This window comes from Neoarius graeffei, chromosome 1 (assembly GCF_027579695.1).
Source record: "Neoarius graeffei isolate fNeoGra1 chromosome 1, fNeoGra1.pri, whole genome shotgun sequence".
Classification (NCBI taxonomy): Eukaryota; Metazoa; Chordata; class Actinopteri; order Siluriformes; family Ariidae; genus Neoarius; species Neoarius graeffei.
Window position 1 is genome coordinate 60,725,017 of NC_083569.1, and position 16,164 is coordinate 60,741,180.

At 43.1% G+C, this 16,164-nt stretch overlaps 1 protein-coding gene across 1 annotated transcript in view; it reads right to left on the reverse strand.

Annotated features, from left to right (window-relative positions):
- Positions 1 to 8,387: 8,387 nt before the first annotated feature.
- The window catches only part of pelp1 (proline, glutamate and leucine rich protein 1), a 74,951-nt gene continuing 67,174 nt past the window's right edge, over positions 8,388 to 16,164 (reverse strand). Inside the window, exons 13-17 of the mRNA XM_060935907.1 lie at positions 15,183 to 15,345; positions 15,043 to 15,098; positions 11,910 to 12,137; positions 9,719 to 11,539; positions 8,388 to 9,071 (exon numbers count right to left, since the gene is read on the reverse strand). Of these exons, the coding sequence (XP_060791890.1) occupies positions 8,979 to 9,071; positions 9,719 to 11,539; positions 11,910 to 12,137; positions 15,043 to 15,098; positions 15,183 to 15,345 (2,361 nt within the window). The 3' untranslated portion in view covers positions 8,388 to 8,978. The remainder of the gene's footprint in view (positions 9,072 to 9,718; positions 11,540 to 11,909; positions 12,138 to 15,042; positions 15,099 to 15,182; positions 15,346 to 16,164) is intronic.

A 16,164-nucleotide genomic window follows, 5' to 3' on the forward strand; every position in this document is an offset into this window, starting at 1 on the left:
ACCTGACCTTGATCCCTGTCAGCTGTCCAATTATCGGCCAATATCAAACCTCCCCTTTATCTCCAAGATCCTTGAAAAAGCTGTGGCACAGCAGTTATGCTCATATTTACATAGGAATAACATCCATGAAATGTATCAGTCAGGATTTAGACCTCATCATAGCACAGAGACAGCACTGGTTAAAGTAGTAAACGACCTACTGTTGGCGTCTGATCAGGGCTGTGTCTCGCTACTTGTGTTGCTTGACCTTAGTGCAGCATTTGATACCATTGATCATTCCATTCTTCTGGATAGACTAGAAAATGTTGTGGGAGTTAAGGGAATGGCCCTCTCCTGGCTCAGGTCTTATCTAACTGATCGTTATCAGTATGTTGATATAAATGGTGATATTTCTAGACGTACCGAGGTAAAGTTTGGTGTTCCACAAGGTTCTGTCTTGGGTCCACTGCTTTTTTCTCTATATATGTTACCTCTGGGCGATATTATTCGTAAACATTGTATTAGTTTCCACTGTTATGCTGATGACACACAGTTGTATGTCTCTGCAAAACCTGATGAGACACACCAGCTTAATAAAATTGAGGAATGTGTTAAGGACATTAGACACTGGATGCTTATAAATTTCCTTCTGCTTAACTCTGACAAGACTGAAGTACTTGTGCTAGGACCACATACAGCTAGAAGTAAGTTTTCTGATTACACAGTAACTCTGGATGGCCTTTCTGTTTCTTCACGTGCAGCAGTAAAAGACCTCGGAGTGATTATTGACCCCAGTCTTTCATTCGAAACTCACATTGATAACATCACCCGGATAGCTTTCTTTCATCTCAGAAATATTGCAAAGATAAGAAATTTAATGTCATTGCATGATGCAGAAAAACTAGTCCATGCTTTCGTTACCTCCAGGTTGGATTATTGTAATGCCTTACTGTCTGGATGTTCCAATAAGTGCATAAACAAGCTCCAGTTAGTTCAAAATGCCGCAGCAAGAGTCCTTACTAGAACTAGAAAATATGACCACATCACGCCTGTCTTATCCACACTGCATTGGCTCCCAATCAAATTTCGTATTGATTATAAAATACTACTATTGACCTTTAAAGCACTAAATGGTCTCGCACCACAGTACCTGAGTGAACTTCTGCTCCTCTATGACCCGCCACGCCTACTTAGATCAAAAGGTGCAGGCTATCTGCTGGTACCTCGTATAGTGAAGGCTACATCAGGGGGCAGAGCCTTTTCTTACAAAGCCCCACTGTTATGGAACAGCCTTCCAAGTAATGTTCGGGAATCAGACACAGTCTCAGCATTTAAGTCTAGGCTGAAAACATATCTGTTTAGTCAAGCCTTTTGTTAATGGTGTTTATGAGGTAAAGGTGTAGATCTGGAGGGTCCTCAGACATAGAGTGTTTTGGTAAACTGGGATGTATGGATGCTGTCAGTCCCCACTCGCTTGCTCACTCGAGTTTGTTGACGGTGCAGTGGCTGGCTGCTTTATGTCCCGGGGCTCCCTCATGCCTGTGTTACCTTCTGGCTCTCTCCTTTTAGTTATGCTGTCATAGTTAGTTGCCGGAGTCCCTGCTTGTACTCGGTGCAATATGTATACTGTTCCTACTTATTCAGGTGACATTGGGCATACCTAACCACCTGTGTTTTCTTTCTCCCCCCCCCCCCCCACTCCAAATCTGTCCCTCTGAGTTACATGGAGTCAACAGGAAATCTTTTGGTGGAGACGGTGGGGACCTCGACTGGCTATCGTAGCCTGCAGGGAATCGGCCGTCAGACATTCTGTCGCATGTCCCAGACCCGGTGAAATGTAACTGAATTGTCTTGGCCAGGCCTAAGGGTCCCATCTGCATCTCATCATTGCTGAGGAGTGTGCTCCCATCACCCAATCTAGCATCCAGCCAGAGCAGGTCATGCTATATTTTTTTACCATATTAACATGCCATTGTGTGTCATGCCTGATGTAAAGACTCTTGTCTCTGCGAGCCTACCACACAGATTTAATACTTGTCATTTTTAGGGCATACCTAACAACATGTTTTCTTTCTCTCTCTCTCTTCCCCCCCCAATCTGTCCCTCTGAGTTACATGTTGATCCTGGGATTGAGATGCTGGCCTCTTCTGCCCCTCGGACCTGCTTGATCCATCCTGGTGCCCTGTGTCTGGTCGGAGTTTTATCGCCCCACTCCTGTGAAGGACGGCCCCATGAGGACAGTTGAGGGTTATACCTGTTAAAACTGTTAATATTATAGTCAGGCTGTCTGTTGTTGCCCAAATGAGGATGGGTTCCCTTTTGAGTCTGGTTCCTCTCGAGGTTTCTTCCTCATGTCGTCTGAGGGAGTTTTTCCTTGCCACCGTCGCCACAGGCTTGCTCATTGGGGATAGATTAGGGATAAAATTAGCTCATGTTTTAAGTCGTTCAAATTCTGTAAAGCTGCTTTGCGACAATGTTTATTGTTAAAAGCGCTATACAAATAAACTTGATTGATTGATATGATCTTCTTGCTGTTTTTATGACCACATCCAGATGCTTGTGTATACATGAAACAAATGTTCTCGAAACTACATACAACCCCATTTGGGACACTGTGTAAAATATGGATAAAAGCAGAATGCAAGAATTTGCAAATCATGGAAACCTTATCTTTGATTTAAAATAGTACAAAGGCAACATATCAAATGCTGAAGCTGAGAAATTTTATTGTTTGAAAAATATGCTCATTTTACCATTAACATATTTTCAGATAAACTGAGGCATGCTTATCACTGGGGCAGCACGGTGGTGTAGTGGTTAGCACCGTCGCCTCACAGCAAGAAGGTCCTGGGTTTAAGCCCAGCGGCCAGCGAGGGCCTTTCTGTGCGGAGTTTGCATGTTCTCCCCGTGTCCGCGTGGGTTTCCTCCGGGTGCTCCGGTTTCCCCCACAGTCCAAAGACATGCAGGTTAGGTTAACTGGTGACTCTAAATTGACCGTAGGTGTGAGTGTGAATGGTTGTCTATGTGTCAGCCCTGTGATAACCTGGTGACTTGTCCAGGGTGTACCCCGCCTTTCGCCCGTAGTCAGCTGGGATAGGCTCCAGCTTGCCTGTGACCCTGTAGAACAGGATAAGCAGCTACAGATAACAGATGGATGTTTACCACCGTGTTACATCACGTCTTCTTTTAAGAACATTCTGTAAAAGTTTAGGAATTCAGGAAATCAGTTGCTGTAGTTTCTTCATAGTATTTTTCATTTCAAAATGTGGCAAATTTTTAAATGGGTGACAGGTCTGGACTGCAGGCAGGTAACCAATTGGTATTTAGAAGTGCTCTGCTGGAAAGAATACTAGAGAACACAGTTGTCTACGTTTTGGTTCCTTTCAAACCATTCCCAAGTATAATGGATGAGAAATTAATCATTGTGGTGGTGGGTTTGCTGAGGGTGTCCAGAATATAACCATGTGTGTCACTTCTGCATGGATGTTTTTAGTTAGATGAAATACTTAAAAATGTCATGGTTTATCAGACTGCCACAGTGTGTCTGACAGGCCCAGGACCTCAGATAACAATATTCACAAAGTATAACTGTGAAACCAGCAAATTCATTATAGTTTTAACATGAAGTTTGTTTGGTTGAAGTTTTAAACTCTTCACTGATGGAAACTTGAGTGCAAAACTGTTCATGACAACTGCAGTCCTAAATTTAGCAAGTCAACTGTAATCCTCAGACATAAATGTATTATTGTAATGGTCCAGAGCATCTTCCAAGTGCGACTTTCGACTGTCCATGTGGGGCCGTCCTCCACAGGAGCGATGTGATTAGACTCCAGCCAGACGTAGGGCATCAGGATGGATTAGGCGATTAGGATAAGACGGGTTGATTATATTTGATATTGTATCATATATTATATGATACAATATTTGCCTTTAAATATTAAATATGTAAATAGCTTCACTCTGTTGGTTAACATCTTTAAATGAGAACACTGTCATCCACACCCACGGAATTGTTTTGCTATGATCTTCTTGCTGTTTTTATGACCACATCCAGATGCTTGTGTATACATGAAACAAATGTTCTCGAAACTACATACAACCCCATTTGGGACACTGTGTAAAATATGGATAAAAGCAGAATGCAAGAATTTGCAAATCATGGAAACCTTATCTTTGATTTAAAATAGTACAAAGGCAACATATCAAATGCTGAAGCTGAGAAATTTTATTGTTTGAAAAATATGCTCATTTTACCATTAACATATTTTCAGATAAACTGAGGCATGCTTATCACTGGGGCAGCACGGTGGTGTAGTGGTTAGCACCGTCGCCTCACAGCAAGAAGGTCCTGGGTTTAAGCCCAGCGGCCAGCGAGGGCCTTTCTGTGCGGAGTTTGCATGTTCTCCCCGTGTCCGCGTGGGTTTCCTCCGGGTGCTCCGGTTTCCCCCACAGTCCAAAGACATGCAGGTTAGGTTAACTGGTGACTCTAAATTGACCGTAGGTGTGAGTGTGAATGGTTGTCTATGTGTCAGCCCTGTGATAACCTGGTGACTTGTCCAGGGTGTACCCCGCCTTTCGCCCGTAGTCAGCTGGGATAGGCTCCAGCTTGCCTGTGACCCTGTAGAACAGGATAAGCAGCTACAGATAACAGATGGATGTTTACCACCGTGTTACATCACGTCTTCTTTTAAGAACATTCTGTAAAAGTTTAGGAATTCAGGAAATCAGTTGCTGTAGTTTCTTCATAGTATTTTTCATTTCAAAATGTGCCAAATTTTTAAATGGGTGACAGGTCTGGACTGCAGGCAGGTAACCAATTGGTATTTAGAAGTGCTCTGCTGGAAAGAATACTAGAGAACACAGTTGTCTACGTTTTGGTTCCTTTCAAACCATTCCCAAGTATAATGGATGAGAAATTAATCATTGTGGTGGTGGGTTTGCTGAGGGTGTCCAGAATATAACCATGTGTGTCACTTCTGCATGGATGTTTTTAGTTAGATGAAATACTTAAAAATGTCATGGTTTATCAGACTGCCACAGTGTGTCTGACAGGCCCAGGACCTCAGATAACAATATTCACAAAGTATAACTGTGAAACCAGCAAATTCATTATAGTTTTAACATGAAGTTTGTTTGGTTGAAGTTTTAAACTCTTCACTGATGGAAACTTGAGTGCAAAACTGTTCATGACAACTGCAGTCCTAAATTTAGCAAGTCAACTGTAATCCTCAGACATAAATGTATTATTGTAATGGTCCAGAGCATCTTCCAAGTGCGACTTTCGACTGTCCATGTGGGGCCGTCCTCCACAGGAGCGATGTGATTAGACTCCAGCCAGACGTAGGGCATCAGGATGGATTAGGCGATTAGGATAAGACGGGTTGATTATATTTGATATTGTATCATATATTATATGATACAATATTTGCCTTTAAATATTAAATATGTAAATAGCTTCACTCTGTTGGTTAACATCTTTAAATGAGAACACTGTCATCCACACCCACGGAATTGTTTTGCTATGATCTTCTTGCTGTTTTTATGACCACATCCAGATGCTTGGGGCGGCACGGCGGTGTAGTGGTTAGCGCTGTCGCCTCACAGCAAGAAGGTCCTGGGTTCGAGCCCCGGGGCCGGCGAGGGCCTTTCTGTGTGGAGTTTGCATGTTCTCCCCGTGTCCGCGTGGGTTTCCTCCGGGTGCTCCGGTTTCCCCCACAGTCCAAAGACATGCAGGTTAGGTTAACTGGTGACTCTAAATTGACCGTAGGTGTGAATGTGAGTGTGAATGGTTGTCTGTGTCTATGTGTCAGCCCTGTGATGACCTGGCGACTTGTCCAGGGTGTACCCCGCCTCTCGCCCGTAGTCAGCTGGGATAGGCTCCAGCTTGCCTGCGACCCTGTAGAAGGATAAAGCGGCTAGAGATGATGAGATGAGATGAGATGAGATCCAGATGCTTGTGTATACATGAAACAAATGTTCTCGAAACTACATACAACCCCATTTGGGACACTGTGTAAAATATGGATAAAAGCAGAATGCAAGAATTTGCAAATCATGGAAACCTTATCTTTGATTTAAAATAGTACAAAGGCAACATATCAAATGCTGAAGCTGAGAAATTTTATTGTTTGAAAAATATGCTCATTTTACCATTAACATATTTTCAGATAAACTGAGGCATGCTTATCACTGGGGCAGCACGGTGGTGTAGTGGTTAGCACCGTCGCCTCACAGCAAGAAGGTCCTGGGTTTAAGCCCAGCGGCCAGCGAGGGCCTTTCTGTGCGGAGTTTGCATGTTCTCCCCGTGTCCGCGTGGGTTTCCTCCGGGTGCTCCGGTTTCCCCCACAGTCCAAAGACATGCAGGTTAGGTTAACTGGTGACACTAAATTGACCGTAGGTGTGAATGTGAGTGTGAATGGTTGTCTGTGTCTATATGTCAGCCCTGTGATGACCTGGCGACTTGTCCAGGGTGTACCCCGCCTTTCGCCCGTAGTCAGCTGGGATAGGCTCCAGCTTGCCTGTGACCCTGTAGAACAGGATAAGCAGCTACAGAGAACGGATGGATGTTTACCACCGTGTTACATCACGTCTTCTTTTAAGAACATTCTGTAAAAGTTTAGGAATTCAGGAAATAAGTTGCTGTAGTTTCTTCATAGTATTTTTCATTTCAAACTGTGCCAAATTTTTAAATGGGTGACAGGTCTGGACTGCAGGCAGGTAACCAATTGGTATTTAGAAGTGCTCTGCTGGAAAGAATACTAGAGAACACAGTTGTCTACGTTTTGGTTCCTTTCAAACCATTCCCAAGTATAATGGATGAGAAATTAATCATTGTGGTGGTGGGTTTGCTGAGGGTGTCCAGAATATAACCATGTGTGTCACTTTTGCATGGATGTTTTTAGTTAGATGAAATACTTAAAAATGTCAAGGTTTATCAGACTGCCACACAGTTGTCATGAACAGTTTTCCACTCAAGTTTCCATCAATGAACAGTTTAAAACTTCAACCAAACAGACTTCATGTTAAAACTATAATGAATTTGCTGGTTTCACAGTTATACTTTGGGAATATATAGAGGACAGTTATAGAAGCAAGTTATTTATAATCACGCTATCTGTTATCACCCAAATGAGGATGGGTTCCCTTTTGAGTCTAGTTTCTCTCGAGGTTTCTTCCTCGTGTCATCTGAGGGAATTTTTCCTTGCCATCATCACCACAGGCTTGCTCATCAGGGATAAATTAGGGATAAAATTAGCTCATGTTTAAAGTCTCTAATTCTCTGTAAAGCTGCTTTGTGATGATGTCTGTTGTTAAAAGTGCTATACAAATAAACTTGACTTATTCAATAGGGTTTTCAAACAATGTTAAAATGGGGTGAGAAAGAAGAACTAAGGTGTTCTACAAAAACAAAAAAAATAGCTGAAAAGTGTATGGCATGTCCAATTTAAGATTTCCCTTCGCTGGAACTAAGGGACCCAAACATGTTTCAGTATGACAATGCCCCTGTGCACAAAGCAAGCTCCATAAACTTATGGTTTGCCAAGATTGGAATGGAAAAACTCAAAATGTCCTGCACAGGGGATCTCAACCCCATTGGGATGAACTGGAAAGCCAACTGCACCCCAGGCCTCTCTACACATCATCAATGCCCAACCTCACTTATGATCTTGGGGCAAATCCACATGGCCATGCTCCAAAATCTAATGAAAAGCCTTCCCAGAAGAGTGGAGGCTCTTACAGTAGCTAAGAGGGGACCTACTCCATAATAATGTCCGTTGTTTTGAAATGAGACATTCACCAAACACATGGGTGTGATCGGCAGGTATCCATATAGTGTATGAACAAATATGAGTGGAAGAAATGGGGTCTGAGCCATGGTGAATATGTCATGCGAGCCTTTTGGGCTCAGCCTTTGGCTGAAGCTTAGAGGCACCTGTCTGTATGTGCATGTTTAACCGAGTTTCAGCGTGTTTAAGAATGTGATTGGCATGCCAGCCTCGGGTAGCAATTCCACAGTCGCTGTGTGGTGCCACTGTGTACTGAGGGTGGTAGAAATGGGCAACTGGACTTGCTTGAAAATTCTTGAAAACGTTTCACCTCTCGTCCAAAAGGCTTCCTCAGTTCTGTCTGACTAATAGGGAGTATCAGATATATCTAAAGAATAAATAAATAAATATCTTGGGACACAAAGGAGGTTTCTCTATGCCTCCTTTATGTAGACGCATGAATGAGCAACCTGCTTGTCCAGTACCTTCCAGGGTATAAGCTTGATATCTGACCAAAAGTAAGAACAGCTGATTGCTACTACTTTGTTGGGTCCAGAGGGATCCCAGCCCTGATGGGATCTACATACATCTACACACACATTTAATTTTAATAAAGGGCACCAAGGCATTTGGATTTTTTTTTTTTGCTTTTAATTGTCTTTTGAGACCAAATAACTGAAAGTAAGCACATGTGTAACAAATGGTACAAAAAACTGAAATATGAGGAAAAACAACCCATAAGATCTACAATAACCATATCATCGCCCACACAAAGACCCCCCCAAGTTCTTTAGTGTAAATTTTACAGAGAAGGAAAGTACTTCAATCGTAAGGTTAAATAAGAAGCCTGAAGGCATGCAACCCATGTTCAGAACACAAAAGAGGTCTGTCTGTACATCTTCCCTCACACAAGGAAGATTGCTCATTGCTCTGTGAAGTAATTTACATGAAATACCGATCAGCTCTTTGGATGGTCACACAATCAGTTCCAAAACTGAAGTCAGAAAAACACTTATGATACCATTAAAGAGTGCATCTTAAATGATATCACAAGGTACATAATGACTGCATCACAGATACAAACCGTTAACTTTACAATTACAGTTGCTAAAAGGTTTTGTGTTGAAATTAATTATATCTGAATGTAATTACTGATGCAAGGACCTTAGGAGGGAAAGGTCTGGAATCCATGACATCAACAAATGAATTATAGCTCTTGGAAATGGTTTAACTTTAAGAATGTGAGTGAGACACACTGTGGTCCTCATCGTCTGGGGGGCAGTCCACAAAGTCAGCCAACATGGAAGCCATGGCCTCATCATCCAGCTGGGAGATAGAGTAGGAGAGAAAAGGTTTTACTAAACAAATCAGTAAGATGAATTAGCATTAAAGCAACAGTGCATTACAAAACTAATAGTGCCAGAACTGCCTGAGCCTGTAACCAGTGTGTGGCAGCGGGGGCGTGGTCAAGCGCCGGTCTGTGACAGGAGGGCGAAGCCAGGGAAGGTGAGTGGCAGAATCGCTACACCTGACGGTAGTTAACCTGTGTTTTGTGTGTTTTTTCCCAGTAACCGCTCCCTATTTAAGGAGGCAGAGAGAGAGCAGAGGGAGCGCGACCTGGGACCGGAAGCAGAGTGTGTGCGCGCGCGCGCGTATGTGGGCTTACGCTGCCTCCCGACTGAAAAGTTGATTAATAAATATCCTTCTCTGCATCTAAACGTTGTCCTGCCGTCCTCTGTGCTCCACCCACACTTTATGCGCGCTACACAGTGTTTACATATTTTGCGCAGAGTATCAACACTCAGTCAATGGATAAAACAATTATTTATCTTGTTTTACTACCACAGAACTTCTGGTGTTTGTATTTGCTTTACTTGAACTTAATGGTTTTTTTCCCCCTTAAACATAAGGCAAATCTTATGGTACCGCCTTCTGTTCAATAATGGTGCTTTGCTGAAATTAAGGAGATTTACCTTTTTCTTCTCACTGGTCTGTTCAGATACCTCTCCTTCTTCTCGGTCTTCTATTTTCCTCTTTGTCCCTCGTGTCTCTTCCTCCTCCACCTGTGTCCCTTCAACTACTACTTTCTCTGCTGTCTCCACTACTTGCTCTGGTGCAGTGTCCTCTGATGTGGTTGCTGTGCTTGGATTATGCATCTCCTCTTGTTCTGCCTCTACATTTGGCTCATTATTTCTGACCTCTATGGCCACCTCCTGCGCCTGACCCTCTGGAGGTATCCCAGAATCCTCTGGGATTACCACTGACTCTGGTCTGGATCCTTCCTGTTCTTGTGGCTGCAGTTCCTGATCAGCTGCTTCGACAGAGGCATTTTCTTCGCTTTGCTCTCCCTCTGCACCAATCACGTGCGTCTCTATTTGCTGCTCTCCCACTATGCTTTCATTTCTCTCTACAGCACCAATGTTCTCGATCTCTTCTATACCCCCTTTGTCCTTTATTTCCTCCTCCTCATAAATGCTCTGCACTGCCTTCATTTCCTCAATTCCCCCTTCTACTGGTCTTTCACCTTCCATGGGGAATGTGCCCACCCCCCTCTCTTCTTGCCCTTTGATCATTACTTCTCCCTCCTCTGCACCAATCACATCCCTCCGGTTTTCAGCCTCCAAGGTCTCGACCTCTTCCTCTTCATCCTCCTCCTCCTCCTCTTCCTCTATGTCCTCTGCCTCATCATCATCATCATCATCAAAGCCCTCAAATTCCTCTCCTTGGTAGAACCCATCTTCATGAAAATCGCTGCCATCTTCTTCCTCTTCATCCTCTTCCAGGCCTTCTTCTTCTTCCTCCTCCTCTCCCAATTCATCTTCATCCTCCATCTCCTCATCCTCGTCCTCTTCATCCGTGCTGTTGATGTTGATGACGTTCTGGTCCTGATCACTGGTGGCGGGCTGGCGACTGGACTGTACTAGTTGGTTCTGGAGCTGCATGTGTAAAGACAGTCCAAGCTGACTTGGCTGTCCACCTGGTGAAGGCTGCATCAACATCTGCTGAAGCTGTGCACCAGCAGGCAATGAATTACCCAGTACACCAGAGGATGCTGCAAGAGGCACAGCATTAGAGTTCAGAGGTGGCACCAGAGACACCAGCTGCTCTGTCTGACTAGAGCCTGGGAAAGAGTTGATGTTGTTGGCATCGGCTGGCAGCATCTGATGCCCAATGGATGTGGGGAGATCACTAGAGAGAGTGGCTTCAACAGGGCCTGTTTCACTTCCCAGCCCAGCATTCGGTACAGGCATGGAACTGCCTGGTGGTGGAGGAAGAGACTGCGTGTTAGTAGCTCCTTCCTGCACCTCCAGCATCATACCTTGGGGCATGATAACCACACTGTCATCGGAATCGCTTTCCAGAGAGATCTCCACATCTTCAGGCTCTTCCTTGTCGTAGCGTACAAACACCTGCCGCTGGGTCTCAGGGGGTGCTGCCAATCCTGCCAGCTCAGCTGCCTGGGCAGGGGAGGAGAGTAGCAACTCACCTTGGGCTCCAGTGGCACTTGCTGATGTGGGGAGGACAGGAGGACCCAAGGGTAGATGGTTCTCCAGGGAGCCCAGAAGTGAAGCAGGGCCTAAGCTCAGAGGATGTCTGGGGGCAAAAGAAGGTCCTGCTGCAGGTGGCCCCAGGAGTGTAGGGAGGGAGAGAGAAGGATTCTGAGTAGGGGCAAGGACAGAAGCAGCTGGGGTTGGCTTCGGAGTCAGTGGAGGTAGAGAGAGGGAGATTGACGGGGTACGTGGGTGAAGCAAAGCATTGCATATAGTCAGTGCCTCGGCACAGAATGAAGAAACCTAATGAGAGCAAGACGGAACAATAATGACAGAGCTAAAATGAAAAAAATGTGAAAAAAAAAAAATGAGCACAAGCCTGAAATGTACCAAACTCATAATGGAAGCCAACCACAACAACAATAATAATAATAATAATAATAATAATAATAATAACAACAACAACAACAAAAACCACCTGACCAACTGTTTAGTAAACCCCACATCTTTTTCTGATTTGGGGTTGTAGTTTATACTCATGGGTGTTATATCGAAATGAATTCTCACACACACTGAGAAATATCTGTGTGATTACTCACAAATAATGCTGAAAATCTAAGTTTTGGAGACCCAAATATATTACAATGAATATTACATAACCAATAACACTCACAGTGATGTTACGATCTCTACGTCCTTGGCTGAAAACACACACAGCGCAGGAGAGTGGAGCAGGCCAACGTGGGGATGGGACCAGCACCAAAGCCAGCAGTAGGGCATAGAGCTCACAGCGCGGGGCAGCACTACCATACTGACCACTAACACTGCCCACATCCCAGTTACTGCACTGAGCCTGCTGCTGGAGTCTCACACAGAGTGGTACGACCAGCTCCTGCAGTTTCTGAGAGGCAGAAGCATATTACAAGGATATGAACACACACATTGCCAATAATGTCACTGTTTTAATTTGAGGTTTACATCCAAGTATTTTACAAGTGACAAACACAAATGCCACCATATTTAAGTAGTGTTAGCTAGCAAACGCTTGGCTAAAACTAAGCAGCCGAAAAAAGCTTTCGTAACCATCCTGATGGTTGGCCACTAGCTGTGGCGACATGCACACCTGCATACTACACTACTAAATATTGCACACACCAAAAAAATAAATAAAATAAAATAAAGGTATATTTTGCATGTACAGTGCCTTGCAAAAGTATTCATACCCCTTGAACTTTTTCACATTTTTCCACCTTACAACCACGAACTTAAAAGTTTTTTATTGAGATTTTATGTGATAGACCAACACAGAGTAGCACATAATTGTGAAGTGAAACGAAAATGATAAATGGTCTTCAAAATTTTAAACAAATAAAAATCTGAAAAATGTGGTGTGCATTAGTATTCAGCCCCCTGTACTCTGATACCTCTAAATACAATCCAGTGCAATCAATTGCCTTCAGAAGTCATCTAATTAGTTAATAGAGTCCTACTGTGTGTAATTTACTCTCAGCATAAATACACTTGTTCTGTGAAGGCCTCAGTGGTTTGTTAGAGAACACTGAAGAACAAACAGCATCATGAAGACCAAAGAACTCACCAGACAGGTCAGGGATAAAGTTCTGGAGAAGTTTAAAGCAGGGTTAGGCCACACCAATTTAATTAGTTGGTTTTTGGATTTTTTCAGGAAAAATATGACGCGAGCGCGTGAAATAAAAATAAAAAAATGCTCTGATGGTAAAATTAGCGGTGGAAATAGAGGGATTTCATAATAGAGAAACAAAACAAATACAATACATTATTGTTACATATTTCATATGGCTCTTTTAATAGCTTATTTCCACCCATATGCATTAAGGACTAGCTCTGGCTGCACGTCTTTTATCAGGCAAACCAGTAAACAGATAGGCTAAATAAACGATTGAATTACAGTCAACTGAACATCTACAATGCACAGGAAAAAAAGATTTGACCAGGAGTAGGCTACTTCTGATGGCTAAATACTGCGAATGATTTTTTGTTTGCCCCTCACATCAATCAATGAAAAATATAAATCAAACCCACCTCCACAGAGTTGTTGTCCAAGTTGGCACATCGCAGGGTAACAAGCTCACAGCATCTTGAGTACAACTGCAAAGTTTTCCCCCTCTTGAATTTCGACACACCTGTCAAAGATTTTACGCTTCTGTTCGCTGAATATCCTAACAGTCACAAACACAGGCTTTGCAGGATTCCCCTCCACAGGCATGTTTCTTCCACAAGTCTTTATCGAAAGTGAAAGGGGCGATTTGATTGGTTTTCGACATCACGTGACCTCAACCTGCAGTCGATTTCGGGTTTTTTTTCCATTTTCTTCAAGCAGCAATTCCGAGAACCAACTAATCGAATTGGTGTGGCCTTAGGTTATAAAAAAATATCCCAAGCTCTGAACATCTCAAGAAGCACTGTTCAATCCATCATTCAAAAATGGAAAAAGTATGGCACAACTGCAAACCTACCAAGACATGGCCGTCCACCTAAACTGACAGAGCGAGCAAGGAGAGCACTGGTCAGAGAAGCAGCCAAGAGGCCCATGATCACTCTGGAGGAGCTGCAGAAATCCACAGCTCAGGTGGGAGAATCTGTGCACAGGACAACTATAAGTCGTACACTCCACAAATCTGGCCTTTTTGGAAGAGTGGCAAGAAGAAAGCCATTGTTGAAAGACAGGCATAAGAAGTCCCGTTTGCAGTTTGCCAGAAGCCATGTAGGGGACACAGCAAACATGTGGAAGAAGGTGCTTTGGTCAGATGAGACCAAAGTTGAACTTTTTGGCCTAAATGCAAAGCGCTATGTGTGGCGGAAAACTAACACTGCTCATCACCCTGCACACACCATCCCCACTGTGAAACATGGTGGTGGCAGCATCATGCTATGGGGATGTTTTTCTTCAGCAGGGACAGGGAAGCTGGTCAGAGTTGATGGGAAGATGGATGGAGCTAAATACAGGGCAATCCTGGAAGAAAACCTGTTGGAGGCTGCAAAAGATCTGAGACTGGGAAGGAGAGTCACCTTCCAGCAAGACAATGACCCTAAACATACAGCCAGAGCTACAATGGAATGGTTTAGATCAAAGAATATTCATGTGTTAGAATGGCCCAGTCAAAGTCCAGACCTAAATCCCATTGAGCATCTGTGGCAAGACTTGAAAATTGCTGTTCACAGACGCTCTCCATCCAATCTGGCTGAGCTTGAGCTATTTTGCAAAGAAGAATGGGCAAAAATTTCAGTGTCTAGATGTGCAAAGCTGGTAGAGACATGCCACAAAAGACTTGCAGCTGTAATTGCAGCAAAAGGTGGCTCTACAAAGTATTGACGCAGGGGGGCTGAATACTAATGCACACCACATTTTTCAGATTTTTATTTGTTTAAAATTTTGAAAACCATTTATCATTTTCGTTTCACTTCACAATTATGTGCTACTCTGTGTTGGTCTATCACATAAAATCTCAATAAAAAATAAACTTTTAAAGTTCGTGGTTGTAAGGTGGAAAAATGTGCAAAAGTTCAAGGGGTATGAATACTTTTTCAAGGCACTGTAGTCACAGGTTAGCTGAAATTTGTACCAAGTCATAATTTTTCCCATATTTCACCAACTTTTAAGCCTCAAATGATGCACAATATTCCAAATCACTGGCGTTTTCAATCAGGATTTGTTAAAATTTGCACGAAAATGGGTGGGAACACTGTATCAGTAAAACATACAAGACTTCTGCAAATGGAAATCTAATTACTGTAACTGGATCACAATTACATAAAAACTAATTTACCTTATGTACATCCTCTTTCAAGAGTGTGCCGCTAGTCAAAATGATCTGTCTAAGAACTGTAATTAAACAAGAACAAGCATTAAGTGCTTTAAATATAAAGTAATTAAAAATAATAGATCCCCAGATTTCTCACACCTCACCTCGTAAAGCTGCAAAACATGTGTCCTGATTGGCTAATGCATCACCCTTTCTTTGCAGGGAGACTCCACCTGGATCTCCTATACCCATTCCTTTTGTCCGCCGAGGTCCCGTCTTTCCAGCTGCAGCAACCAGATCTGATATGGCCGTCTGTCCTGCACGAAGCTAGATGAGAGGAGCAACGCAGACGAAGTAAAGCAGGAACAAGCAGATTTAAGGTACATGTCAGACTATGCCTTATTGATTTTAGATCTGGATTTTAAAATGCTCTCCAGAATTGCTGTAAAAATCAGCAAAAATTGTTTAAAATAAAGTTGACCAAAAATATATATATATTTTCCATGCAAACAGCACAAACTACTCAGCTTTATTCTAATAAAAAAAGACCACTCATTAAATTATATTTTTCTAAGAGTATTTTCTTTCAAATATATAACTGCAAACACACCCTTCGACCCCAAAGGATTATTATCCACAGTTCACAATATCATTTGCTGATGTGGAAAAGTCTCTGAGGAGGATAAACCCCTGGAAGGCAGTCGGCCCAGATAACATTGTGGGATGTGCACTCAAAATCTGTGCTCCAGAACATGCTGATGTTCTGGCTGACATGTTTAACTTATCCCGTTCACGAGCCACAATCCCCACCTGCAACAAAATCACCACCATCGTTCCACTGCCGAAAATGGGCAAAACTAACTGTCTGAATGATTACTGGCCCATTGCGTTGACTCCTCGAGTAATGAAATGCTTTGAGAGAATCATCTTGAGCCACACTCAGACATTCATACCTGACACAATAAACAGTTTGCATACAGACCAAACAGGTCGACCAAGGACGCAGTCAGCACAGCACTGCATATAGTTCTCACATACCTAGAGAACAAGGACTGCTATGCCTGATTACTGTTCATTGACTATGCCCATGTTTACATTAGACCGTATCAGCGGATCATCAGATTAACGTTTTTAAAACGATTAGCA